General features: G+C 41.5%; 1 protein-coding gene across 8 annotated transcripts in view; it reads right to left on the reverse strand.

Moving 5' to 3' along the window:
• The window catches only part of OTOGL (otogelin like), a 218,730-nt gene that overhangs the window by 147,229 nt on the left and 45,996 nt on the right, over positions 1–25,505 (reverse strand). For 4 of the 8 annotated variants that reach the window (XM_021092804.1, XM_021092807.1, XM_021092806.1 and 1 more), the window contains exons 1-4: positions 5,108–5,256; positions 4,870–4,967; positions 3,812–3,851; positions 2,539–2,587 (exon numbers count right to left, since the gene is read on the reverse strand). In XM_021092804.1, the coding sequence (XP_020948463.1) occupies positions 2,539–2,587; positions 3,812–3,851; positions 4,870–4,967; positions 5,108–5,112 (192 nt within the window). In that variant the 5' untranslated portion in view covers positions 5,113–5,256. The other 4 variants (XM_013998114.2, XM_021092805.1, XM_021092809.1 and 1 more) reach the window with 3 other exon arrangements.

A 25,505-nucleotide genomic window follows, 5' to 3' on the forward strand; every position in this document is an offset into this window, starting at 1 on the left:
ACTTATATCTGGAATCTAATATAGGCCTTTTATTTTTTACGTCATAAAAATAATGGCAAATAATTGGTGGTGTCTTAGATTCAATGAACACATTACACAGAAAGGACTTCTTTACAGGTCTGCCTCCAGCGGACATTAAGTTTCTAGAGAACAAGCACTACTATTAACGGTTATGTCTCCAGCATGGGTCATTGCATGTTTTCACCAACACCAACCGGATCCAAAGGCACATGATCTGCCTCCCAGAGCTGTTTAGACCCATGACTGTAAAGTGTTCTATTGCCGCCTCTCCCCATAGGCTGTCAGCCCACCCCGCACTTCACCTGCATCTGCTCTTCTGTGCACACTGAGACCCTCAAGCACTGGCTTCCTTGTTTCTCTGCCTGAGGGCGGAGTTCAAGGAGGACAGACCAGAGAAATGCCTTTCAGGTATGTAAGCTCCCCCAGAAGCCATCCTCAGCCAGTGAGAGGCAGGTGACGGTGGACAAGTACCCCAGCTCCCCCATCCCTTGGGAAAACAACTCTAAAGCAGTCTACACAGCTCCTCATAGGGATCCAGCAAGACTGAGTCCTAAATCGCTAAAGCAAGAAGCCCTGTGTTAACAGAGCTGTTAGATTTTCTCCCTTCCCAGTCTCCCTTTCCTTTCTCCCTTGCTCCTGCACACATTAATTGTGAGCACCTTCTAATAAATACATTGCCTGCCCTTGCTTTCAGGAAAAGAATTTTGAAATGTGATGCAAATGCAAAAAAATTCCAGCAGTGAGTGTGTATAGTCACATCACTGGTGAAAGAAGACAGCCCATGCTTCATCGGCGCTGACTGTAGCTCCACAGACGCGTGCAAAGCACCGAGAAATAGTCTTTCGATGAGACTCGTGCAGTGCAGTGCACAAATACACCACTGACGGAAGTTTCTGCCCATTCTTTCTTTGCTCATTGTGCATCTCACTGCCAACACATCCCTCAGCACAGATATCTGTCCATCCGTGCGCTACCTTCCTAGAGCAGGGGAACGAGTCTGCAGACACGAGTGGCCTTGTGACAGAGGAAATTCCAAGCCTAGACGGGGCAACACATGCTCGTGACCTCACAGCCCTTCCTTAGCATCTCCTCTCCTAGAATCTGTTCAGACGCTAACGAACCTGGGCGCATGCTCTCTAGCTGCAGGGCACAGAAGCGCAAGCAATCTGCTCTTCTCTCTAGAAGAGCAATCAAGGTAACTTATTTCTAACTTGGTAACAAAAGGGAGGTATTAATACGACCCTGGGGGGCAAATTATACAAATGCTAAAAACAACCCAGCGGCAACAGTAATAAAAGCCCGTCATCCCTAGGCTGCATCATACGACAACTGTGGGGGTGTATTTCACAGGTTCTTCAATCGAGTGGATGCTACTAGATGGAAAAATCATAGAAATGATAGAAAAGTGCAGTTTTTCCCAAAACTGGACTTTCTCCTGAGACATGCTGATTTTTTTTTATAGTTAATATGATCTACCGACAACATATATTGGACATTTCTCAAAGAAAAATTATTTTAACCATTTTACATAACACATAAGTACTTAAGTACACAAAACACTCTTTTTAGGGGAAAAAAAGTGTTCCCTGCTTTTGCCATTTTAGTACAAAGAAAGATCTCTACTCTTGATAAGAATAAATGGGTTCTGACTTCTAATTGTCACAACAGCATATCAAATCTGTCTTCAATTCTCTTTAATCAAGTTCATAAAATATAAAACAATAAGGCAACCATCAGAAAATGATCATGGAAATCCAATGCAATTCAGTATTTGACAAAGCCCTCCTTGAATATATAAGCTGTTTGCTACATAAACACTCAAATCATATTGCTTTCCAGAGAAATGTCTTTATTAAGTTCACATTAGCCTACCATCCGTCTTTAGCAGAGAAATACTTTTTTAAACCCACCCATTTAAACATCCCACCCATAGCTTTAAGATAATGTAATTATATTTTCCAATATCCTTTATATAAAGGGACCCAAGCAAAAAGACCTTCTCAAATTCAGTGCTACAACCACCCTCCTGAAAAAGAAAGGTCACCTCTTCATCAGGGTCTTCAATTTAAATTTATTTGCTCACATAAAGCCCGTGTCAGGACACCGGGATATCTCTGAGGCCCTTCTGCGGTTCTGAACTCAGACCTCGCGCTCCTTCTTCGGACGCTGTTTGCTTGTATTTGTCCCATTATCACTGTCCTAACTGATGCTGTGCTTATTTTTTAAACCAATTAAATTTTTCTAGCAAAGTAGATGAGATTAAATCTTCCACAAATCTGGTAGCCTATCAGTAGGAAAAAAGCATTTGACCACAAACGAGTAAATGTGAACTAGGTCAGAACTGGAGGCTTCGAAAAACAGCAGTAGAGAGGTGACTATGCCTCTTCCTCCGCCTTCCTATCTGGTTTTTAGCATTTTATTTGCCTCCACAAAGCTCTCATTGTTGAAGTGACAGCAGAGGCCCGAAGCAGAAGGGATTATTTCTCGGCCTCTCTCTCCACCTGGGGCACAACCTACCTGGGCCGCTAAAAGAGCTCTTTTCTGCGGATTTTCATGAAAGCCGTTTCTGGAAGAAAACAGAAAGAACTTGTATAGTCAAAGGCCCTTTGGGCAAACCTGAACAAGCCTTTCCCAAGAGGAGCCGGTGTTTCCCTCCCGATTTCCATCGCGTTATCAAAGAGGTCTTTCTTGGTGCAGCATTTGAAAACGGCCCCCTCCCGCTTCTGGAGGGGTTGGATGTGGGTGGTGGTGCGGTCTCATTTTACAAAATTCAGGAACGTCCCCACATCGCTCCAGGTTCTGCTGTAAACTGTAGTTTAGGAAGGAACTTTGAGATAGAGAAATAAACAAAATCGTGCAACATTGTAGCGCCAACACACACTGGCCATTTCTCCCCAGGCCTGCAGAAAACTGGTGAGAAACCTATTTGACAAGTGCAGGTTCCCTTTGTTCAAACATGATACTCACTTCTCCCCCTTTCCACGTCTCCAAGTAATGTGAACGTGAGGGAGCACATCAGTCACACCGTGGGTGTCAAAACCAAACAGTGAGCAGAATTCTGCTTTTCATTAAGCAGATCAGTTTCACCAAAAATGATTTTCATTACTTACTGCTAAAACTGTTTTCTTCCCTTTACCATTAAAAACTGTTTTACTCTATGTTAAGAATACAGCACACTTCTAATTAATAGCGTACATTAATAATAACAGTATTGAAAGAGGAAATTACTGAATACAACTTCTTTACCGATACATCATTGAAGTGTAAATACTATCTCTGTGGTATCTATAGTACTGGACACCACCCAAAACTCCTCTTGTAGTGAAAACGACAGGAAATATTTTTGCTTCATAAATAAGGAGCTGAATGCCTAGTAATTTTTTTTAATTCTTTTGTCTTTTTAGGGCCACACCCGCAGCATATGGACATTCCCACGCTAGGGGCTGAATTGGAGCTGGAGTGGTCAGTCTACACCACAGCCACAGCAATGCCAGATCCGAACCATGCCTGCGATCCATGTCACAGATCACGGCAACGTGGAATCCATAACCCACTGAGCGAGGCCAGGGATTGAACATGCGTCCTCACAGATACGCGTCAGATTCACTTCCCCCGAGCCACAACAGGAACTCCTGAATGCCTAATAACTTAATTTGTGGACATGTGTTAAAGACTACATCTCATGCCCTGATTTTATAAGCCCTTCCTCCTTTTCAAAAGCAGACATGGCGACAGGCTTGGTTTTGCTCATTCCCATTATCTTTATGCTTTAGAGACAAGACTTACTCACTTTGATGTTCTTGTCAAGACGGATGATGAACAAATAGATCCTGCCAGAGATAAATATATATATAAGAATGAAGACGTTACCCAAATACCTTGGTCACACATTTTGATTATAAAACAGATCATTTTAACCTAACATCTAAAATTTAGACTGAGTTTTGCTACTAGTTACTTTGCATTTTCTAGGGGATTCTGACCAGCAAATTCCCTGCGAGTCATGAGGGTGAGTGGAAATCCAGAAGGAGCGGGCCCAGTGGGCCCGACAGAGGCATGTCGCAGTGGAACAAGCACGGGTCTGAGAGTCAGAGTTCCAAGTTTTAGTCCTGGTCCTAGCCTTAGTAAGTGCCAAGCTGCAGCAGCTGGCGAGCACACCGCCAAACGGATCTTCGAAGTCCGCGCCAGCTCCCAGTGCTCGGAAATGCCTTCTCCCTGGAAGTTCAGGCGCTCCGAGGACTGGAGGAGAGTGTCTCTGACCTCGCTAGCCTTTCACACTTCAGTAATTTCTCCCACTTCCTCTACAAGCCCTTTTCAGAGAAGAAAAACTGACAGCTGAATGTGAATACATGCTTTCTGCCATGAAAATATTTTATAAAAATGTATTTATAAATATGATCACTATAATATAATGGAAAATCCATTATTAGTCCCACAGTTAAAGTCCTTCTTAAAACATTCTTTTACCATTCTTCGGGTTGATGGCATCAAGAAAGTTTAAGTACTCAATGTCTCCTTATAAAATTTCAGTTGCTTAAATTACACAACTAGTTTAAACCACTGTTGAGAAGAGAAAGAGTTAAAGCTTCTTCCAGCACAGCTGCATGTCATGATAAAAGCATGGTTTTAACATTTAAAAAAGAGATGCCGAAAATGAACACTACATGTGCCAAATTCTCTGATACATTATTTAAAAATTTCCCAAAAAAAAATGATCTGGGTGTCATTCAGTATATACCCATGCTAATGACTTATGGGCTTTACAACATAAAGGGAAACAGCTCCTACCAGTTACAAGACAGACTAAAACACAGTAAAAAGGTAAATACTTAATATATGAGTTCTTACCTTGTAATGAAAACAGCAGTATGTGAACCCAGCATATACTCCAAGGTATCATCAAATTGACTTTTCTCACAATGTTCATTTCAGTGTAGCCTTTCTCCCTGAAACGTAACCAAATTGTTGGTCTTTATTACGATGGCATCTTAGAAGTATGAGTATTTGTAGAGAGCTCAAATTATTATAAATACAGCTTTGTAATAAAGTAATTCAAAAAGGAATGCCAGGCTTTCTAATCACGTACAGCATCCGAAGCCTTAGAACTTGCAGGCAACCCTTTGGCGGAGCCCCTCATTAGAAATGCAAGGCAGCACCTGATCTGAGCCCGTATTAGTCACGCCCTACCCACTCTTGCACATCGCACACGTTTTTAGCCTATATTAGCCTTTTGCGACTTCCGGAAACAGTGGAATCAAAACAAACAAGCAAACAAAACCCCCATTATTTCTTGATGTCAGAAGAGATCGTTATCCCTAATTGTTGAGCTTTTCCATGTTTTATTCATAAAATAATGACTGTCCTTTGACAGAAAATGAAATAAAATCCCGTCACTCATCCCTAGAATGTCTAGATGTTGTCATAATTTTTAAGCACTAAAAGTAAAGTGAAATTACGTGCAAATATTCTCTTTTCTTTCTTTTTTTTGTCTTTTCTAGGGCCGCACCCGTGGCATATGGAGGCTCCCAGGCTAGGGGTCTAATTGGATGTGCATATATTTTCGACTCGAGTCCCTAGGACAGTGTACTTACTGTAAGTTGGCATATTCACGCAGAAAATAACATAAAAAGATGATATTCTAAGATTTGACTTTACCAGACAATAGCGTAACTCACCTCGTCCTGAAAAGCTTCCTCCACACCCTGCTCTTCCATCCTCTGTGACCAGCACCTGTTAGACAACAAAGAAGGACTTCTTAGTCCAGCAGTGAGTGCACTTTTCTCTGGAAGTGACGGACTGGACTGGCCTCGGAGAACAGCTCTAATCTTTCACAATGAACTCCACAGAGACGGTCGGAGACCCCCAGATGAGTGAACTCCAGGCTTACATAACAGGTGCACATGTCCTACGGCAGATCCCACCAGTTACTGGCACTTGCGCCAGATGTGCTTAACAGATGGGGGGCACGGTAGTAAGGAACACCTAACTACACAGAAAGCACATTATTAGACAAAAACACTCAGCAGTTCCTAAATCTCACTGCCCTCAAGACACTTTTTGTGCAATAACTGCCTGGTCTTTTCTGTGAAAATAGCCTTGACATTCTGATATATTGCATGACCAACATCTATTACCTAAATAGTTTCTTGTCCATGTCTCAAACTCAATAACCTTTTACTATGGCTTTACATGATTTTAATTCTTTTCTACTGCCTATATAATTGCTAATTCTATGAGCCAAGAGATGTTTGTTTATAAATTCATGTTTGAGGCATGAAAATACAAACGCCCCCCAAATATAAGTATGTATGTGCTACACACACACACACACACACACACGTACACTCATTTAAAAGTTTTGATGGACAAGTTTAAATAACTTAAGGATAGTATATGTTTAGTAAATATTTATTGAAAGGTTATTGGTCATTATGCTTTAATTAGACAATAATATAATTCTAAACAGAGAGGCCAAATTATTTATAATTGCATTCTAAATTTTGGTCTAAAAATATGTATCTACTTTACAATCAAAATTAAAACATTCTAGATACTTAAGAAGATGTGACTACAGAGTAAATTTAAAACATAAGCTTGAAATCTGTTTAGGGAACAGTAATTTTTCTCCAAAGAATTTTTTTACATTAAGGGCAACATATTTGTTTATATGGAAAACTTAATGACTTTCCTGAAAAGCATGGAAATGTAATGAATGTACATTCCTAAGTCCCTCCCGAATTTACAATAGTTTCTCTTGGCTTCATAGTTTCCCATATAAGTCAACCTAAAATATTAAGATTCTATAAATTATATTTTAGTATAATTTTTTCCCAATCTGGTACTTGCTTGACTTTTGTCTTTGCACTTAAAATTTTTTTACAAGCGACATACTCATGGAAAAAATCCCCAAATGGGAACCAAGGTTAAATTTCATGGTTCAGAAAAGAAACATTTTAATAACGTGCATAGTTATTTTTTCCAAAAATGACCAGAACTTAGAAAGGGTTAGTAAACAGTGATATAAAACCATGTGAAAAGTATTTACTTCTAATATATATTTGGATATTTTACGTACTTAATTCAAATGTAATAACTCCAAACTTTTCATCTTAAATTTCATGCAGTATCTTTAAATGTTCAATGCAAAAGCATCAGAGCCATTTTCACTGGTTAAAGTTGAAAAGTCCAAGGCTATGTCATTTTGCACTTTTATTACTGTTAATCTATTTTCTAACTCTATGTATTTAAAACCTAAAAATTATTTTTGTCTAGCAAAGAACACAGTAGAAATTATATGGGAAGTCTCAGGATGACCATTCTTTTATAACTAGAGGTTTTGCCTATGCTTGCTTTGTATTTTTCTTCCATCCAGGCTTAGAGCAGGTGGGAGATTAGTAAAGAAACATGAATAATGGCAAAGAAAACAATATCAGAAACTCCAAGTTCTTTTTCAACTAACTACATAATGAATTCATTACATTAATGGTAGGCTGCATGAAAATAGGCAAAATAGATTTCCATGAATAGCTACGACAGAACAGAGAGTTTAGATGAAAGATTAGACTCAGGACCACAAAAAAAGGAATTTATGACTATTACTACATGTAGTTATTACTGTCAAATTTAGTTGACAGCTTTTATATTTCATTCTACCCTGACAAAGGAACTTTGGCAAAAAGCGAGTCAGCCACCAGTTTGTGAAGAGCTATTAAGTTCATAAGCAGGCTGAGGGGGCTACGTAATGCTGGGATAAACTGTTCCCTGTCTGCTACAGGAGCACTGCGCATTTTCCCACATGGAATATGATCTGGAGAAAGTCGACACCTGACAGCCTACTGGCCTCAACACACCACACTAGAAACAACCAGCAGGGACGGGAAAATGTTAGGCGCATAGTTTACACATCAATAATAAAGAAGCGGGTTATTTTAATGAAGTTCATCATCCTTAAGTAGAATTAAGTTCTTGGATGATTTTTACAACATTCAGTTTTCATTCGCTTAGATCAAATCTAAAATAGATACCATCTGATTCCCATCATATCACATTCTACCAGTGAAATGCAATTACTCCTCATTTGCTTTACTAAACCTAACACGGTTCAGGTTCAGTGATTTTATCCAGAACTTGTTATCATCCAGCAGCAAAAGAATCCTGCATCTTTGATATGATTTTAACCAGTCTGAATTTAACCGCCTTGTAATAAGAAAGTTTGGCAGTATTCTCACGTACGCTTTCACGCTTTCACGGGGTGTGCTGCTTGGTTCTTTCTGGAATGTTTCATATAATTTAATTTACAAATGACACCCATCTTAGCTTTCCTAAATACAGACATGACTGTGTGTCATTACTGGTATCTAGGTCGGTCATGATTTCAATTTAAAGCTCACCCACGGAAGTTAATGTGTTGTATTTTATAGAGACATTCATTTTTCAAGTTGCTACACTGCCACTGATTTGCAGTATCTTTTATCTTGAAAGAAGCAATGTTTCTACAACTAAAGTTTCTTCATCATTTTAGCACCAAGTTCAAGATATAAACCCAACACTTTCTGCAGTTCTCTTTGTTTTCTAAACTACTAAGGCGCTTACATACTACAGTGCATTACATGTGCATTTATGATATATAGGGTAATGTGCAATGCACTATATACATGACATAAATAAAGTCGTATTTGCTTCTTGCGCTTTGGGTGGATTACCTCATGGGGTCTGTAATTTTGAATTTTGGGTCCACGTCTGATAGGTTATTTTCTATGTTAATTCTTTACTGCCAGGGTTAAAGATATGCCCTTCCAAAAAACAGTTGGTGTCTACTTCTGCCAATTGCTCCAAGGAATTCCACGTTAATTTCTCAATTTGAGGGTTCCCAGAATATAGAATATGATTTCAAATCCCAAACTCAAAGTGAAGGAAGGCCAGTCTAGCTTCTGCTTTGTTTTTTTGGTCTCGTGTGATATCCCTTACTTCCAAGTTCCCTTACAACTTATACGATGACTGTTTTATTCAGCATGCCAAAAACAGAACAAATGTCAAAAAATTATATACTCCTATTTTCTAGGTTACTACTTTATGTATTTGCAAAATACTTTCTCAGCTGAATTAAAAACTTGTGCAATGGAGCCATCTATGACTCACAGATAAATATTTACCTAATTAAACTCTTCGAATTTTATTCAGGTTATTCAAAACAAACTATGCATTTATAAAGAAAGCATCTCATGTGTGGATCAAATTATTTAAAATATAAAATAAAACCTCTCAGATTCCTAAATGTCACGGTTGGTACAATTCATATAACACCAAGATTCTAACTCAGACACCTGACAACCTGATTTGTGCCAAGAGCCACTGCAACCACGCTGGAGTGTCAAACACCAGATTATCACTCTCCACTTTTTTTAAGTTGGCAAGCAAGGTTAATACAGAAAAACTGCCCTTAGAGATACAGCATCATTGTGGTTTTTAGCAGAGCACAAATCAGTATGAAAACATAACCTAGAAAAAACGAAGCCCTTCATTGTTATTTGAGAATCATAAAAAGATCAGATCAGCCCCAAAAGTGTTCCCTCCTTATCTTGACATGACCTCTTCCCTGGCTGCCAGACTGCGTTAGAGTTTGACTGAATTATGTGAAAAACTGTTCTCATTGTCTCTCAAAAGCAGTAGTTCCCATGGAGGTTTTCTTTGGTCTTCTCTTCTAGCAAGATAAGTTTATCAGCTTCACTTTAGAATACAGTGGTGGGGGGAGTTCCCGTCGTGGCGCAGTGGTTAACGAATCCGACTAGGAACCATGAGGTTGCGGGTTCGGTCCTGCCCTTGCTCAGTGGGTTAAGGATCCGGTGTTGCCGTGATCTGTGGTGTAGGTTGCAGACGCGGTTCAGATCCCGCGTTGCTGTGGCTCTGGCGTAGGCCGGTGGCTACAGCTCCAATTCAACCCTTAGCCTGGGAACCTCCATATGCCGCGGGACCGGCCCAAGAAATAGCAACAACAACAACAACAAAAAAAGACAAAAGACAAAAAAAAAAAAAAAAAAAAAAAGAATACAGTGGTGGTTCTCAAACCATGGTGTGTGCAAGAATCACCTCCCTGGGTGAATATTAGAAGCATAGATTCCCAACCTCTCCTCCATCACATCCAGCGTTTTCTGATCCATGAGTCTAAAGGGATTAGGCATCTGTGTTGTAATAGAGAACCTAGCTTTGGGTGAACTAACACTAAACAAGTTCATTCTGGTTTAAAAAAAAAAAGGAATGCAAGGGAATTACAAATATGGAAACACTGAAAGAACTCACTGGAGGAGAAAGAAGCAGAGGCTGGCAAAATTGAGTGGAGGTTGAGGGCTAGCCTCCCTACCTACTAGTGAGCAGTTCCCTGTTTGGGAAGATGAAATAGCTGTTTCATTTGTCCACTATTTCCACACTTCTTATGCAAAGAAACTCCTCCCAGAGGCTATACAGCCTCTGTTCCATTGGCATCACATCTTTATTACCCCACTGTGATAGGTGGAATACTGCATTCCCCAAAGACATCCACATCATAATTCCCAGAACGTGCAAATTTTGCCTTATACGGAAAAAGAGACTCGTGGATGTAATTAAGTTAACGATTTCTTTAATTTCTCGTTGGTCCAATGTAACCACAGAGTCCTTTTCAGTGAAGGATTGGAGTGGAAGAGAGATTAAAAGACTGAGGAAGCAGCCACAAGCCAAGGATTTCAGGGGGGTTCTAGAATCAGGCAATGGAATGGATTTTCTCCTAGAGTCTCCAGAAGGAATGCAGTCATGTCAACTTCTTAATTTTAACACAGTGAAACTCATTACAGACTTCTGATCTCCAGAACCATAAGATAAGAATTTGTGGGGTTTTTTAAGCCATTAAGTTTGTAGTAATTTGTTACAGCATCAATAGGAAACTAATACACTTACATTCTCTGGCCACTGAGGATAGGCACCTGACACTAAACAAAGTAATATGTGGTGGTCCTACCACGGATTTGATTGTCTTTCTCAAGTATTGAACCATACATCACAGAAATGAAAGTCACATGCAGTCATAAGGCTCTGGGTCTTGAAGCTTTGTGGTCCCATAGAACTGGAGATAGAAGCTATTTTCTAGTCGTGCACATGTTGTTAAACAAGAAAAGAAGGCTATTCTGCGAAGAGAAGGGGGAAAATGGAACAGATGCTCAGAAAGAAGCAAAGAAATAAGTGATGGAGAAGATACTTCATGACATTTTGTATTCCATAACTACATGTATCCAATAACTTTCTTTTTACTTGAGTTAACTTGGTTAAGTTTTATTCTTTTCTTTTTAGCTTTCATTTTTCATTGAAATATAGTTGATTTACAATGTTGTGCAGTATTGGTTTTTTTTTTTTTTTTGTCTTTTTGTCTTTTGTTGTTGTTGTTTGTTGTTGTTGTTGTTGTTGCTATCTCTTGGGCCGCTTCCGCGGCATATGGAGGTTCCCAGGCTAGGGGTTGAATCGGAGCTGTAGCCACCGGCCTACACCAGAGCCACAGCAACGCGGGATCCGAGCCGCGTCTGCAATCTACACCACAGCTCACGGCAATGCCGGATCGTTAACCCACTGAGCAAGGGCAGGGACCGAACCCGTGACCTCATGGTTCCCAGTCGGATTCGTTAACCACTGCGCCACGACGGGAACTCCGAGTGCAGTATTGTTTACACAGCGTACAACAAAGCGATCCAGTCACACACGCACTTATATCTGTTCTTTTTCAGATTCTTTTCCCATAAAGGTTAGTACAGAATATTGAGTTCCCTGTGCTGATCCTTATTGACTCGTTTACATATAGTAGTGTATATATATGAATACAAAACTCCTAATTTATCCTCCCCCCAGGCTTTCCCCTTTGATAACCATAAGTTTGTTGTTTTCTTCATTGTGTAAAGTTTCATTGACGTATAACTGATTTACGATGTTGTGATAATTACTGCTCTACAGCAAAGTGATTCAGTTACACATACACACACATCGATTCATTTTCAGATTCTTTTTCCATACAGATTTTCACAGAATACTGTGTAGGATTCCCTGTGCTACACAGCAGGTCCCTACTGGCCCGTCATTACATGTACCACAGTGTGCATATGCCAATCCCAAACCCTCGGTCCCTCCCTCTCCTCCCATCTGTCCCCTTTGGTAACCATAAGGTTTTCAAAGTCTCTGAGTCTATTTCTGTTCTGCATTTAAGTTCATTTGTATCCTTTTTTTGATTCCACATACACGTGATACTGTATGGTATTTGTCTTTGTCCAACTTACTTCACTCAGTATGATAATCTCTAGGTCCATCCATGTTGCTGCAGATGGCATTATTTCATTTGATTTTATGGCTGAAAAATATTTCATTGTATGTATGTACCACATCTTCTTTATTCCTCGGTCGATGGACACTCAGGCTGCTTCCATGTCTTGGCTATTGTAAATTGTGCTACAATGAATGCTGGGGTACATGTATCTTTTTGAATTATGGTTTTCTCCAGATATATGCCCAGGAGTGGGGCTGCTGAATCATATGGTAGTTCTTTTTTTTAATTCATAATTTTACTGTTATTTTTTTTAATTTCCCCAGATAGTTCTATATTTAGATTTTAAGGAACCTCCATACTGTCCTCCACAGGGGCTACACCAATTTACATTCCCACCAATAGTGCCAGAGGGTTCCCTTTTCTCCTCACCCTCTCCAGCATTTATTCTTTGTAGACTTTTTGATGATGGCCACACTGACTGGTGTGAGATGATAGTTCATTGTTGTTTTGATATTCATTTATCTAGTAATTAGTGATTTTGAGCATCTTTTCATGTGTTTTTTGCAATCTGTCTTCTTTGGAGAAATGTCTATTTAAATCTTCCCATTTTTTGATTGCATTTTTTTGGTTTGGTTTTGTTTCCTTTTTAAAAAATTTTTATTATAGTTCATTTACAATGTTCTGTCAATTTCTGCTGTACAGCAAAGTGACCCAGTTATACATACATACACACACATACACACACACACACACACACACATACACATACATTCTTTTTCTCATATTATTTCCCATCGTGTTCCATCATGAGAGATCATAGTTTCCTGTGCTATACAGCAGATTCTCAAGGCTTATCCCCGCAAAATGCAACAGTTTGCATCTACTAATCCCAAACTCCCAGTCCATCCCACTCCCTCCTCCTCCCTATCCCCTTGGCAACCACAAGTCTGTTCTCCATGTCCATGAGTTTATTTCTTCTCTGTAAATAGGTTCATTTGTGCCATATGTTACATTCCACATGTAAGTGATATCATATGGTACTGGTCTTTCTCTTTCTTACTTACCTCACTTAATATGAGAGTCTCTAGTTCCATCCATGTTGCTGCAAATGGCATTATTTTTCTCTTTTTTATGGCTAAGTAGTATTCCACTGTGTATATGTACCACCTCTTCTTAATCCACTCATGTGTTGATGGACATTTAGGTTGTTTCCATGTCTTGGCTATTGTGAATAGTGCTGCAATGAACACAGGGGTGCATTATCTTTTTGAATGAAAGTTTTGTCTGGATATATGCCTTGGAGTGGGATTGCTGGATCATATGATAGCTGGAGAGGCTGTGAGAAAAGAGAACTTCTAACCTGTTGGTGGGAATGTAAACCAGTACAACCACTACAGAAAACAGTACGGAGGTACCTCAGAAAACTAAATATGTTTTTGCTTTTTTGATATAAAGCTCCATGAGATGGTTGTATATTTGGGGGATTACTCCCTTGTTGGTCATTTCATTTGCAAATATTTTCTCCCATTCTGTGGGTTGTCCTTATGTTGGTGGATATTTTTTCTAATGGTTTCTTTTGCTTTCCAAAATCATTTAATTTTAATTAGGTCCCATTTTTTTTGTTTGTATTGTTATTATTCTCAGAGGTGGATCGAACAAGACATTGCTGTGATTTATGTAAAAGAGTGTTCTGCTTATGTTTTCCTCTAAGGATTTCATAGTGTCTGGCCTTACAATGAGGCTCTTAATCCATTTTGAGTTTATTTTTGTGTATGGTGTTAGAGAATGTTCTAATTTTATTTATTTATTGCTTCTTAGGGCTGTACTCGTGGCATATGGAGGTTCCCAAGCCAGGGATCGAATTGGAGCTACGGTTGCTGGCCGACACCACAAGCCACAGCAATGCGAGATCTGAGCCCTGTCTGTGACCTACAGCACAGCTCACGGCAACGCCAGATCCCCGACCCACTGAGTGAGGCCAGGGATTGAACCTGCATCTCATGCATTCTAGGTGGATTCATTTCTGCTGTGCCACAGCAAGAACTCCTAATTTCATTCTTTTACGTGTAGCTTTCCACTTTTCCCAGCACTACTTTTTAAAGAGATTATTTTTCCTTCACTGTACGTTCTTGCTTCCTTTGTCATAGATTAGTTGACCACAGGAGTTTGGGTTCATTTGTGGTCTTTCTCTCCTGTCCCACTGATCTATATTTCTGCTTTTGTGCCAGTACCATACAGTTTTGATGACTGTAACTCTGCAGTACAGTGTGAAGTCAAGGGGCCTGATTCCTACAGTTCTGCTTTTGCTTTTTCAATACTGCTTTGGCTATTTAGTCTTTGTGTTTCCACACAAATTTTAAAATATTTTGTTCTAGTTCTGTGAAGAATGCCATTGGTAACTTGATAGGGATTGCACTGAATCTGCAGAGTGCCTTAGGTAGTATAATCATTTTGACAATATTAATTCTTCCAGACCAAGAGTACATTATATCTTTCCATCTGTTTCTCTCATGTTTGATTTCATTCATCAGTGTCTTACAGTTTTCATGGTACAGGTCTTTTGTTTCTTTATGCAGTTTATTCCTAGGCTATTCAAAATGGTAATTCTTTTTGATGCAATGATAATCGGGTTGTTTCTTTAATTTCTTTTTCTGATCTTTCATTGTCAGCATATAACATGCAATAGATTTCTGCATATTAATATTGTATCCTGAAACTTAACAGAATTCACTGAGGCGCTCTAACAGTTTCCTCAGAGCATCTTTAGGATTTTCCATGTATGCTATCACGTCATCTGCAAACCGTGAGAGTTTCACGTCTTCTTCCCGATTTGATTTCCTTTTACGTCTTTTTTTTCCTCTCTGACCGCCACGGCTAGGACTTCCGAAACTATGTTGAATCACCGGGGTGAGCGCTGACATCGCTGTCTTGGTCCTGATCCCGACAGAAATGCTCTCAGCTCTTCACCGTCGAGAATGACATCACCTGTGGGTGGTTAAGCATCCCTTGGGCCTTCTCGGTCTGCACCTCCATCGTGTTTCTGAGATTTGGGATCATCCTTGCTTTCATCACTCTGAATTCTTTTTCGGGTAAAGGCCTCTCTCCACTTCCCTGAGTGGCTCTTCTGGGGTCTTCTTGTTCCTTCATCTGGAACATGCTTCTCTGCATCTCATTTTAGCTTCCTATGGTTTTCTGCACCCTGCAGGGTCACAGTCTCACTTGCTTCTGGTGTCTGCCCGCCGGCGGCTTAGACTCTGGTCTAGGAGCTTTTGCAGGCTTCCGAATGGGAGGGACTGGTCCTGCCCCCTGGTGGGTGGAACCAGATCTTGCACCTCTCATGGGCAAGGCTGTGCCAAGGGCATGTTGAGGAGCAGCTGTGAGTTCAGGGGGACGTCAGGCAGCTTGTCTGCTGAGGGTGGGCTGCTCCCACACGGTTGTTTGCCCTCAAGTGTACCAGCGTCAGCGGCTGCCGGCCGCTGGCTGGGGCCGAATGGCGACCTTCCGGGGAGCACATGTGGATGATTATTCTGGTCGGCTCTGCCACCAGCGTCCTTGTCCCCACAGTGAGCCGAAGCTGACCCCCACCACCCCAGGAGACTGCAAACCTACCTGCAGGGTCGCTGCTTTGCCCTGGGTCTCAGTGCACGTGAGACCTTGTGTGTACCTTAAGAGCAGAGTCTCTGTTTCTCCCAGTCCGGTGGAGCTCCTGCACTCAAGCCCTGTTGGCCTTCAAAGCCAACTGCTCTAGGGGATCCTTTTCCTGATGCTCGACCCCCAGGCCGGGGAGCCGGATGTGGGCCTCAGCTCCCTGGCTCCTGTGGGAGAAGCTCTGCAGTACAAGGATTTTTGAGTGTGGGTGGCTCACCCAGAAAGCACGGGATTTGATTCTATCACCACAGCATCCTTCCTACCGTCTCACTGCGGCTTCTTCTGAGTCTTTGGGCACAGAATATCTTTTTGGAAGGTTCTAGTCTCTTTTGTCAATAGTTGTTCATCGGTTAGATGTGATTACCGTGTTTTTCTGAGAGGAGAGAAGCTTAAATCCTTCTACTCCATCTTCTTGTCCTCCTCTCAGATTTGATTCCTTGACTTGCAACGACCCATGACTGAAACAGAGAAACAAAGAAAAAGGGGAGTCGCCGTGACGGTTGATTTTATGCATCAACTTGACAGGATCACAGGGTGCGCAGACACTTAGTTACACAGTGTTCTGAATATGCCTGTAAAGGTGCTTCTGCATGAGAGTCACATGTGGACTGCTGGACGGAATAATGCCGACTGCTCTCCCCAGTTTGGGTGGGCCCGACCCAATCCACTGAAGGACTGCCCAGAACAAAACACAAGGAAGGAAGGATTCGCTGTCTCTGCCTGACGGTCCGAGCAGGACAAGAGTCTTCTGCCTTCAGACTCAGACTCAGAACTATACCTTTTGCTGTCCTGGCTCTCTAGCTTGAGGACTACAGATCTTCGGACAACGACCTTCTAGTAAGAGACACTATAAATTAGATGGGGATTACTATTCCAAGGCTGTTTCGACACAGAACAAACTGGAGAACTGGGATGCATGTGTCCAAAAAGATACTACATTTTCCCAGAAAAACCTTGTTGAAAGCTATTAGATAAGATGGGAGACACAAATTGTGAGAACCCCCAGAGAAACAGAAAAGAAGCACCGAGAAATAGTTTCTTTACCACCAAGCACTATGCTGAGTACAGCCACTGTTCTGCTCTGTATCAGTCAGATCCAGGAGAGCATCTCAGGCAGACTTCTCCCACGGCACTCCTTTGGTGGGAGTTGGGGCAACTTCAATAGGACTGGGAAGCTGTGATAAGACTGGGAGTTTGGGAGACTGTTCTTGGCACTGAGTGGCGTGGAGATGGAGGCTCTCATCTGAGAATTACGGGGCCTCTAGACAACAGGCCAGACAGTTTGCCTGGGAGAGGTGCAGTCACTGTGCCCAGTTCATGCATTTTCTCCCTGTTATCGAAGGCCACGTCGTGCCTTTCCCGTGTGAGGTTGCGATACCTCCCAGGGGAGTACGAGAAGTCTATTTCCCTCCTCGTTACGTTGGATTTGATCATACAACTCTCTGGCCAATGGGGGTCAGCAGACAAAACTCCAGCAGAGGCTTCACATGTGCGTCAGAGTTTGGGATTTTTCTCTCGGCTTCTGCTGTCCCTCGGAAGGAGAACACGTCCTCGATTGCCACGGGTCCAAGGAGAAGGAGGAAGCACGCGGAGAAGACTCCAGCTTAAATCAGCCTCAAAGAGCAGACTCAGGGGGTCCAGAAAAATCATCATGGAGTGTGTCGTGGAGATTTCGGGTTGTTAGTGATACGCAACGTTATTGCGGCATCAACCTTAGGTCCTTTAAGAATCAGTAAGCTCAGCGCTTCCGTAGAGCCGTTAGCGGTGGTGACACCGGCTTTCCCTGGCTGGCACGTGGGAGGGCTTTCTCTTCAGGGTGACCTTTCACGAGGCCTAGAAGAAAGCGTCCCGTTCTACTTTTCTTCCCAGGTTGTGCCTCAGTACTGCTACTTCTGGGAACACAGATGAGGAAGGGCATGGGATTAGAGCATCTCTGCAGACAGAGAGGAACTAATACCCACTCTTTTCTAGGACAAAGTTAATTCTTGCTCATCTTCCAGATTAACGTTAAACGACACTCCTGCCGGGTAGCCTTTCTTCAAAACAAGGTGCTCAGCCTTGCATGGGACATATTATCCATACTACTGCCACTGCTCTCAGCAGAATGTATCATATATTTATACATTAGTTACTTTTATCTTTATATGTTTATCTTCATACCACCTAACGTAGAGTTTTACCCATCACTGGTATCCTAGTGAGGAAGTCACAACGAGACACAGTATCCAAGGGGGAGGGAGTGGGATGGACTGAGAATTTGGGGTTGAAAGATGCAAACTCTTGCATTTGGAGTGGATAAGCAATAAGATCCTGCTGCACAGCACAGGGAGCTATATCGAGTCACTTGCGATGGAACACGATGGAGGATAATGTGAGAAAAAGAATGTATATGCCTGTGTGTGACGGGGTCACTGTGCTGTACAGTAGAAATTGACAGAACACTGCAAATCAACTATGATGGAAAAAAATAAACATCTTTAAAAATAAATAAATAAATACAATGGACTTGTTCTTGGAGACAACTGAGGCCCATTAGAAGTTCCAGCGGCTGTTAAAAAAAAAAATAAAACTCTAATAGCAAAATGCTACATGAAGTTGGACTCAGCATTTCAGCATCCAGTATCTGGCTTACTTCTTGCTTTGAGATCAACTGCTTTTGTCTTCACACAAGTATCTCACAATGCTCATTTCCAGTGTATGAGAAGACAGAAACCCCCAGAAGGAGGCAGAGAGAAAAAAAAAAGATAATAAAATTATAACTAATTATTGGTATAAGTTCTAGGATACTAGTGATAGGTAAAACCATATGTTAGGTGGCATGAAGATAAAACATATAAAGATAAAATATATACAAATTATCTCAAATTAAGCGAATGGACACTATAATTCTAGGCAGAGGAAACAGATAAATTAATATGATAGTCATTTTCCTCAGTGAGGTAAACAACATTAAAAACAATTATGAAATTAATTAATAGCGATTGTGATATGTGTCCTTAAACCCAGTACGAGATGCCTTCAGAGAGTCTTGCGGAAAGGGGAGGGCCAGGAAGAACTTCCAAAAAGGTTACTTTCAAACTGAGACCTGGAGTCAGCCAGAGAGAACCAAGATTTTACCAAGCAGAGAAAACAGCTTGTGTGGACGCCTTAAGAAGGAAGGCACGCAGGAGTTTGAAGACAATAAAAGGTACAGCTGGAGCAGAGCGAGCCAGGGAGAAAGTGGTAAAAGGCTGGATGTGGGACAGCAAAGTCAGGTCATTTAATTGCTCTGGACGCTGAGAAGAATTTTGGACTTTACCTTCAGGAGAAGAGAAACCAGGGGAGAGTGTGAAGCAAAGGTGAAAAATAAACAGGAATTTTATATACACAGCACATGTGCAAATACACACATATAATATGTAGGCACATACATGCACAGATATATTAACGTATGTACATAAATATAAACATATATGGTAAATGACATATTTTAAATTTTTCTGTTTAAGGCCCTCTGAATTCAGGTGGAAGAAGGTAAAGGTAGGTAAACAGCCGCGGGAAACTGTAGTTAAGAGATGGTGCAGAGAGGACAGGACTAGGGTGAAAGCTACTGGAATTGTAAAAGAAACTAATCCAAGAAGCGGTGTTTTTAAGTAGAGTTAACAGGATTTGCTAGTTAATCAGACGCGCGCGTGAGAAAAAAGAAGGGGCGAAGGATGCTGTCATCTGACAAATTAACTGAGTGGGTGGCGACGTCATTTACCGAGACAGGAAACACCAGAGAGAGGGTGAGACGGCACCAATAGGGGTCCGTGGGAGGTGTCTTATTTGTTACTTAAAGGGATACGGTCCGATTTACAGCTGATGGGACACCATGAAGAGGGAGCTCCTAAAACAGGGACCTAAGAGGCTGCTCAAGAGAGAACGTTCTTGAGACACAGGACAGCCTCCCCTCAAGGAGGATTCAGCCCAGAGGGCAGAGAAGTTACACCGATTAACGGGATCGTGTTTTAAATACAGTCATACGTTGTCCTCTTTTGGAAGCTGATGTGTCTGACCCTCTTCCACGTTAGAACGAGCCATCACCTGCCTGGAAATTCAGATTATTTCCGTCAGGAAGGAAAGAGGAACGGGGACAATACAACGTTCAGCTTCAAACCTGCACAATAAGACATCCTGTCTACCAAAAGACAGCAAATTTAAAAGCCAAGCTTTTCCAACAAAGAAGGTTTTATATGCTACTTACTTTCCCTTCGTATATATTAAGAAGCAGGCGTGAGGGATTAGATCTTCAGCGTATTATACGGAAGAGTTTCTGGTAAGTTAAGAGGAAGAAGGAGTGAGAGGCCATCACACACAGCCAGAAAGACTGTGGAAGGGTCAACACTGGAAAGAAGTGGCTCCACCATGGGCGTGCTGCCGGGAGAAGCAAAGAGTGCACAAGCAGAGGGAGGACCTGAGTGCCGCCTGGCAGCCCTCAGAGGCTTTCCGACATGAGACCACAGCCTCCGCAAGAATGCTCTGGAAGGTTCCTCAAGAGTCTGACTTCAGAGCTCGTGAGGGCCACTGTCTTAAGAAAGAACCACCTCCGAAGCAAGAGTCTGCTGGGTGGATTGCACGGCCAAGGATTCATCAAAGGGGCCCATAAAGCCAGTGAGAGCGGCAGTGGGGCCCCAAACCATCAGAGGAAATAGCCAGCAGAACAAAGCAGGAGGCGCAGCAGTCTCCATCAGCAGCTGTGAACACTGGCACAACCCTAAGCGTAAGACCGACTGCACAGCACAGGGTGCCAGCCCACAAGAGTCCAGATCGGCCACTCCTAGCAGAGACTAGCCCTAGTTCAGAGAACTCTGTACAGACCCCAGAGCCGGTGTCCCAAAGACAGACAAGGACAAGTCGGCCACACCCAACCGCTACATCTAGACGTCAGCCAGAGAAGGCCCTGGAAATCTGAAGGACCTTTACCTAAGCCATCTAAATAGAGCTGTGGATGGTGGTCACAGCAGGGTCAGCTACAGAAAAAATAAATAAGCAAATTGTTCCTTCAGCATCTGTGTGTGACGCCTGTAAATCTGAGGCCCCACCATATTTAGCAATAATAATATTATTACATTGACAACAACAGATGCTATGTGAGGTACGTGGCTAGAAGACTGTACAGCATTTTAGAAGACAGAACTGAGACACGGGTTAACCTTGCCTGAGACAACTGCATCTACTGCATCCTGCGAAAGACCAGAGGAAAGAAAATAAACACTGGGAGGGGAGCGGGCTGAGCCCAGGGCTCACAGACACATCAAGGTGGGCACTCACCGTCTGGCCCACACACATCCTCCGGCACAACAAACCCCAGGGGTGGCTCCGGATCCCACCTCTGGATCCCACCTACTTGTTAGCAGTAAAGAGCCAGACTGAGCTCCCACGGTGAGATACTGGAAGCAAACCTTCAAGAATGACTCTGCGCACTCAACCAGGCTGGATGGAGCAGGCATGACCAGGAATGATAACGTCGGGAGACGGCACAGTTTTCAGGAAAAATCTCCCCTTTCTGTTACAACCAAGGATGTGCTGGATCAGGCTCGGGGGAAGGGAAGAGCCCAGAATTAGAGCATCTGCAGATTTCTGTGGTTAAATACTTCCACCACAGCCGATTGTGAGCTACCCAGATGATTTCAACTGGTGAATAAAACTCCTGAAACGTTAATATTTGGCTCTTATGAGCTGGTAGGAGCTGGCTTCAGCCCCGCTACACTGCAGGCCAGTTAAAGAGCCATGGCAGGGCACTGTCTATATCAAATACAAGTAGACCCTCCAGAGTCCAGAGATTTTTTTTTTATCTACACTTCTACCTGATTGATACATGTTCTGACCTTCAAAATGATGTGACACTATCATTTTTTTGCATGAAAGTTTTGTCCAGTGTTAACATCCAAATGAATCTGTCCTCAAAACAGAAACAGTCTCTTTAACACAGAAAACAGACCTGTGGTTGCCGAGGGGGAGGGAGGATGAAGCGGGATGGACAGGGAGTTTGGGGTTGGTAGATGCAAACCACTACATTTTTTAGAGTGGATGAGTTCCCTACTGCATAGCACAGGACGTATATCTCGTCTCTTGGGATAGACCATGACGGAAGATAACATGAGAACGAGTGTGTGTGTGTGTGTGTGTGTGTGTGTGTGTGTGTGTGTGTGTGTGTGTGTGTGTGTGTGTATGACTGGGCCACTACGGTGTACAACAGAAATTGACTCAACACTGTAAATCAACTAAAAATAAATTTAATTTTTTAAAAAAGGATGTTACACTAACAAGTCTAATACTAGGTTGAATTAAATCATATAAATTTCAATCTACTAACCAGCTAACTTTATTAAATAACCCAGCTTATATCCAGGAAATTTATTTCCCCTTAATTTGAGTATATATTTTATAAACAAATTTTTCTTCAATAGCTCTATGAATTTGTCATTAACAGGGCTTTTGCAGCAAGTACAGAAAAGCCCTCTGCTGGCTCACTGTTGAAAGCCAGTGTGTCTGCTCGCAGGCTTTAGAGCATTCTTTTCTTCTCCTTGGCAAGCTGAGCCCAACAGCAAATTCTGCCTTAAAATGTCATTAAGATAAGAATGGCCGAACTGTTTCTAGTAGATTTCATTGTTAAAACATGAGACTTGTCAGCTTATAAATCATATCATGCTTCATTATTCCAAAGGCTAGTTATAATAGCCCAAGAAACTTTTATAAACATCAAACTCCTTTTTGAAAATTATACTCTGAGATATCTGGGGTGGGGTGAGTGTTTACTTATTGGGTATATTAAAAGAAATTACATTAAAAAGAAAAATGAGGTATTTGTAACACATTTTTGACATAGCAGGATTAAGCCAGATGTTTTTGAGAAGGAATTTGAAAGAGGAAAAAAATTTCAATAGCCATATTACTTCACCATTATTTTAGTCTGACTCACATAATTCTATAGCTTATTGTTTATACTGTTTTTAGCAGTTTGGAGAATTTTTTTCTCATTTCTAATAGGAAAAGAAGCAACAGTTTATATTCATTTTATATAATTTTTAAGTTTAGGGAAAAATCAGCAAAATAAATCAGTATTACTTTTATCATCAGAAAAAAATGTAGGAGTTCCCTTCACGGCTCAGTGGTTAATGAATCCGACTAGGAACCATGAGATGGCGAGTTTGATCCCTGGCCTCGCTCAGCAGGCTGAGGATCCGGCGTTGCCATGAGCTATGGTGTAGGTCACAGATGAGGCTCAGATCCTGCGTTGCTGTGTCTGTGGTGTAGGCCAGCAGCTGTAGCTCTGATTTGACCCCGAGTTTGGGAACCTCCATATGCCATGGGTGTGGCCCTAAAGAGCAAATAAATAAATAAATAAATGAAGTTAACTGCAGAGGAGGGTCAACAGAGAAAATAAATTTAAAAAAAAAAGAAAAAGAAAAAATGCAAATGCTATCATAAATATAATTTGAGTATTCTCTGATATAATATTATATAAGGGAAACCTTTCTTATTTAGGCAACAAATATTCATTACAATAGTGTCAGATTAATCTGACTAGAATTCAAAATTTGTCATAGTTCAAAAGATCTAGAACACAGTATTCTGATTTTGTTTCCGGTCAGGGCAATCAGAAAAGAGAGTTTTTATTTTTCTAATATAAATCAAACTTAACTTACTCTTGATGACTTAAGGTGACTCTGGTGATTTAAATTCGTAATAAGGGAGTTCCCACTGTGGCTCAGTGGTTAACAAACCTGACCAGCATCCATGAGGACACAGCTTCAATCCTTGGACTTGCTCAGTGGGTTAAGGATCCGACATTGCCATGAGCTGTGGTGCAGGTTACAGACACGGTTCAGATCCCGTGTTGCTCTGGCTGTGGCATTGGCCTGTGGCTACAGCTCCCATTCAACCCCTAGCCTGGGAACTTATATATGCCATGGATGCGGCCCTAAAAAGACAAAAGACAAAAAAAAAAAAATCCCAGTAAGAAAATATTGCTTTATTGTCAGGTGGATGGCAGCTGCTGGAATCACTAAGGTTCTTTAGCTGCAAGTGTCAGGAACTAACTCTGACCAACCTAAGCAAAAGGGGAATTATCAGAAGGTTGTTGAAGATCTCACAGAACTAAGAGGAAGGTTGAAAATTATGTCTAGATTTGGCAACATGTGATACACGAAGTCATTAGTTTGCACCCTTAAACTTGGAGAATGTTAGAAGTCAATTACATACCAGTAAAGCCTGAAGGGAAAAAGAACCATGCTTAGTAAAATGAATACTAGGTAACCACCTAAGACAAATGAATTTCAGCTATCTCTTACTTCTTTACAAAAACTCTGCTTAAGATTTAAAGTCCCTCAAAAACTGAATGGGTCACAGGCCCAACCCTTTGGTACTCAGAAGGAATTTCAATGGACCTCAGCTTCCACTGCAAGATTCTATACACTTCTGGGCACCATCTCGAACACAGAGCTTCACCACTCTACCCACTCCGTTTGGTCTGTGCCATCACTAACTCCATCTGTATAAAAGAAAGACATCTGCTTCTCTGTGTCTCCTTCTCCTTTTGTAAAATAAGAAGAAAGCATTAGATAACTTCAAACTTCCTTTCTTTGTTAATAAAAGTCTTCGGTTTTATTTTATTTTACTATTTTATTTTATTTTATTTTTGGCTACATCCTTGGCATGTGGAAGTTCCTGGGCCAAGGATCAAACGAGTGCCATAGCAGTGGCAATGCCAGATCCTGAACCGCTAGACCACCAGGGAACTCCCCACACATTCCCAGTTACTTCTTGGGCAGACATTGAAGCCACCTTCGGAGAACGCTTCTGTTTGGCAAAGGGACTTCTCCTCACCCTGCGTCTCTCAGCCTTCACCATCCCTCCTTCTCACTTATCCTAAGTCTCCAGAGAACATGTGCAGCTTTTCCGGCTCTTGCACATGCCACAGCAAGACTCCAGAACTCAGTGGCTTTCTGGAGAACTAAAAATCAAACACATGTTCACTCCAGCGCATGCAGGGCTAAGTGGTATTGTCTGAAATATAACTTTTCCTTCATCAAAGAGATGTTCCAGGTAATACATGCCCAAGTTAAGAATAGGTTCTTTAAATTACTTTGTTTGAAATGAAGTTCTGAAGTTCTTTTCACAGAAATAAGACTTATTTATCTTAATAAATAAAAGTCCTGGTGCTCCATCTAGAGGACATTTTGTATTTTCCAGATTAAGGGGGTTAAAGGGTCCACGGAGATGCCCAATCTGCACATCTTGCTGCGATGACTCTATCGATAATTTTCTACAATTCAACAGATACGTATTTTTAAAATTCTGAATAAGCCCTTGCTGTGTACCACTGAGGAGGATATTTTTTTCCCCCAGTTTCAACTGATGGGCTAAGTAATAACTTTCTTTTTTATCCACGAAATACTTGGATACATACAATGTACTCACTGGGCTTGCTTTTAGGAGTTTCATGGTTAAAACTTTTTGTTATAATTTCTAACAACCACGTACTAGATTTTATAAATTTTTGTGTTTTCATCAATTATCAGAAGGTTTTAATGTG

This window comes from Sus scrofa, chromosome 5 (genome assembly GCF_000003025.6).
Source record: "Sus scrofa isolate TJ Tabasco breed Duroc chromosome 5, Sscrofa11.1, whole genome shotgun sequence".
In the NCBI taxonomy this organism is placed as follows: domain Eukaryota; kingdom Metazoa; phylum Chordata; class Mammalia; order Artiodactyla; family Suidae; genus Sus; species Sus scrofa.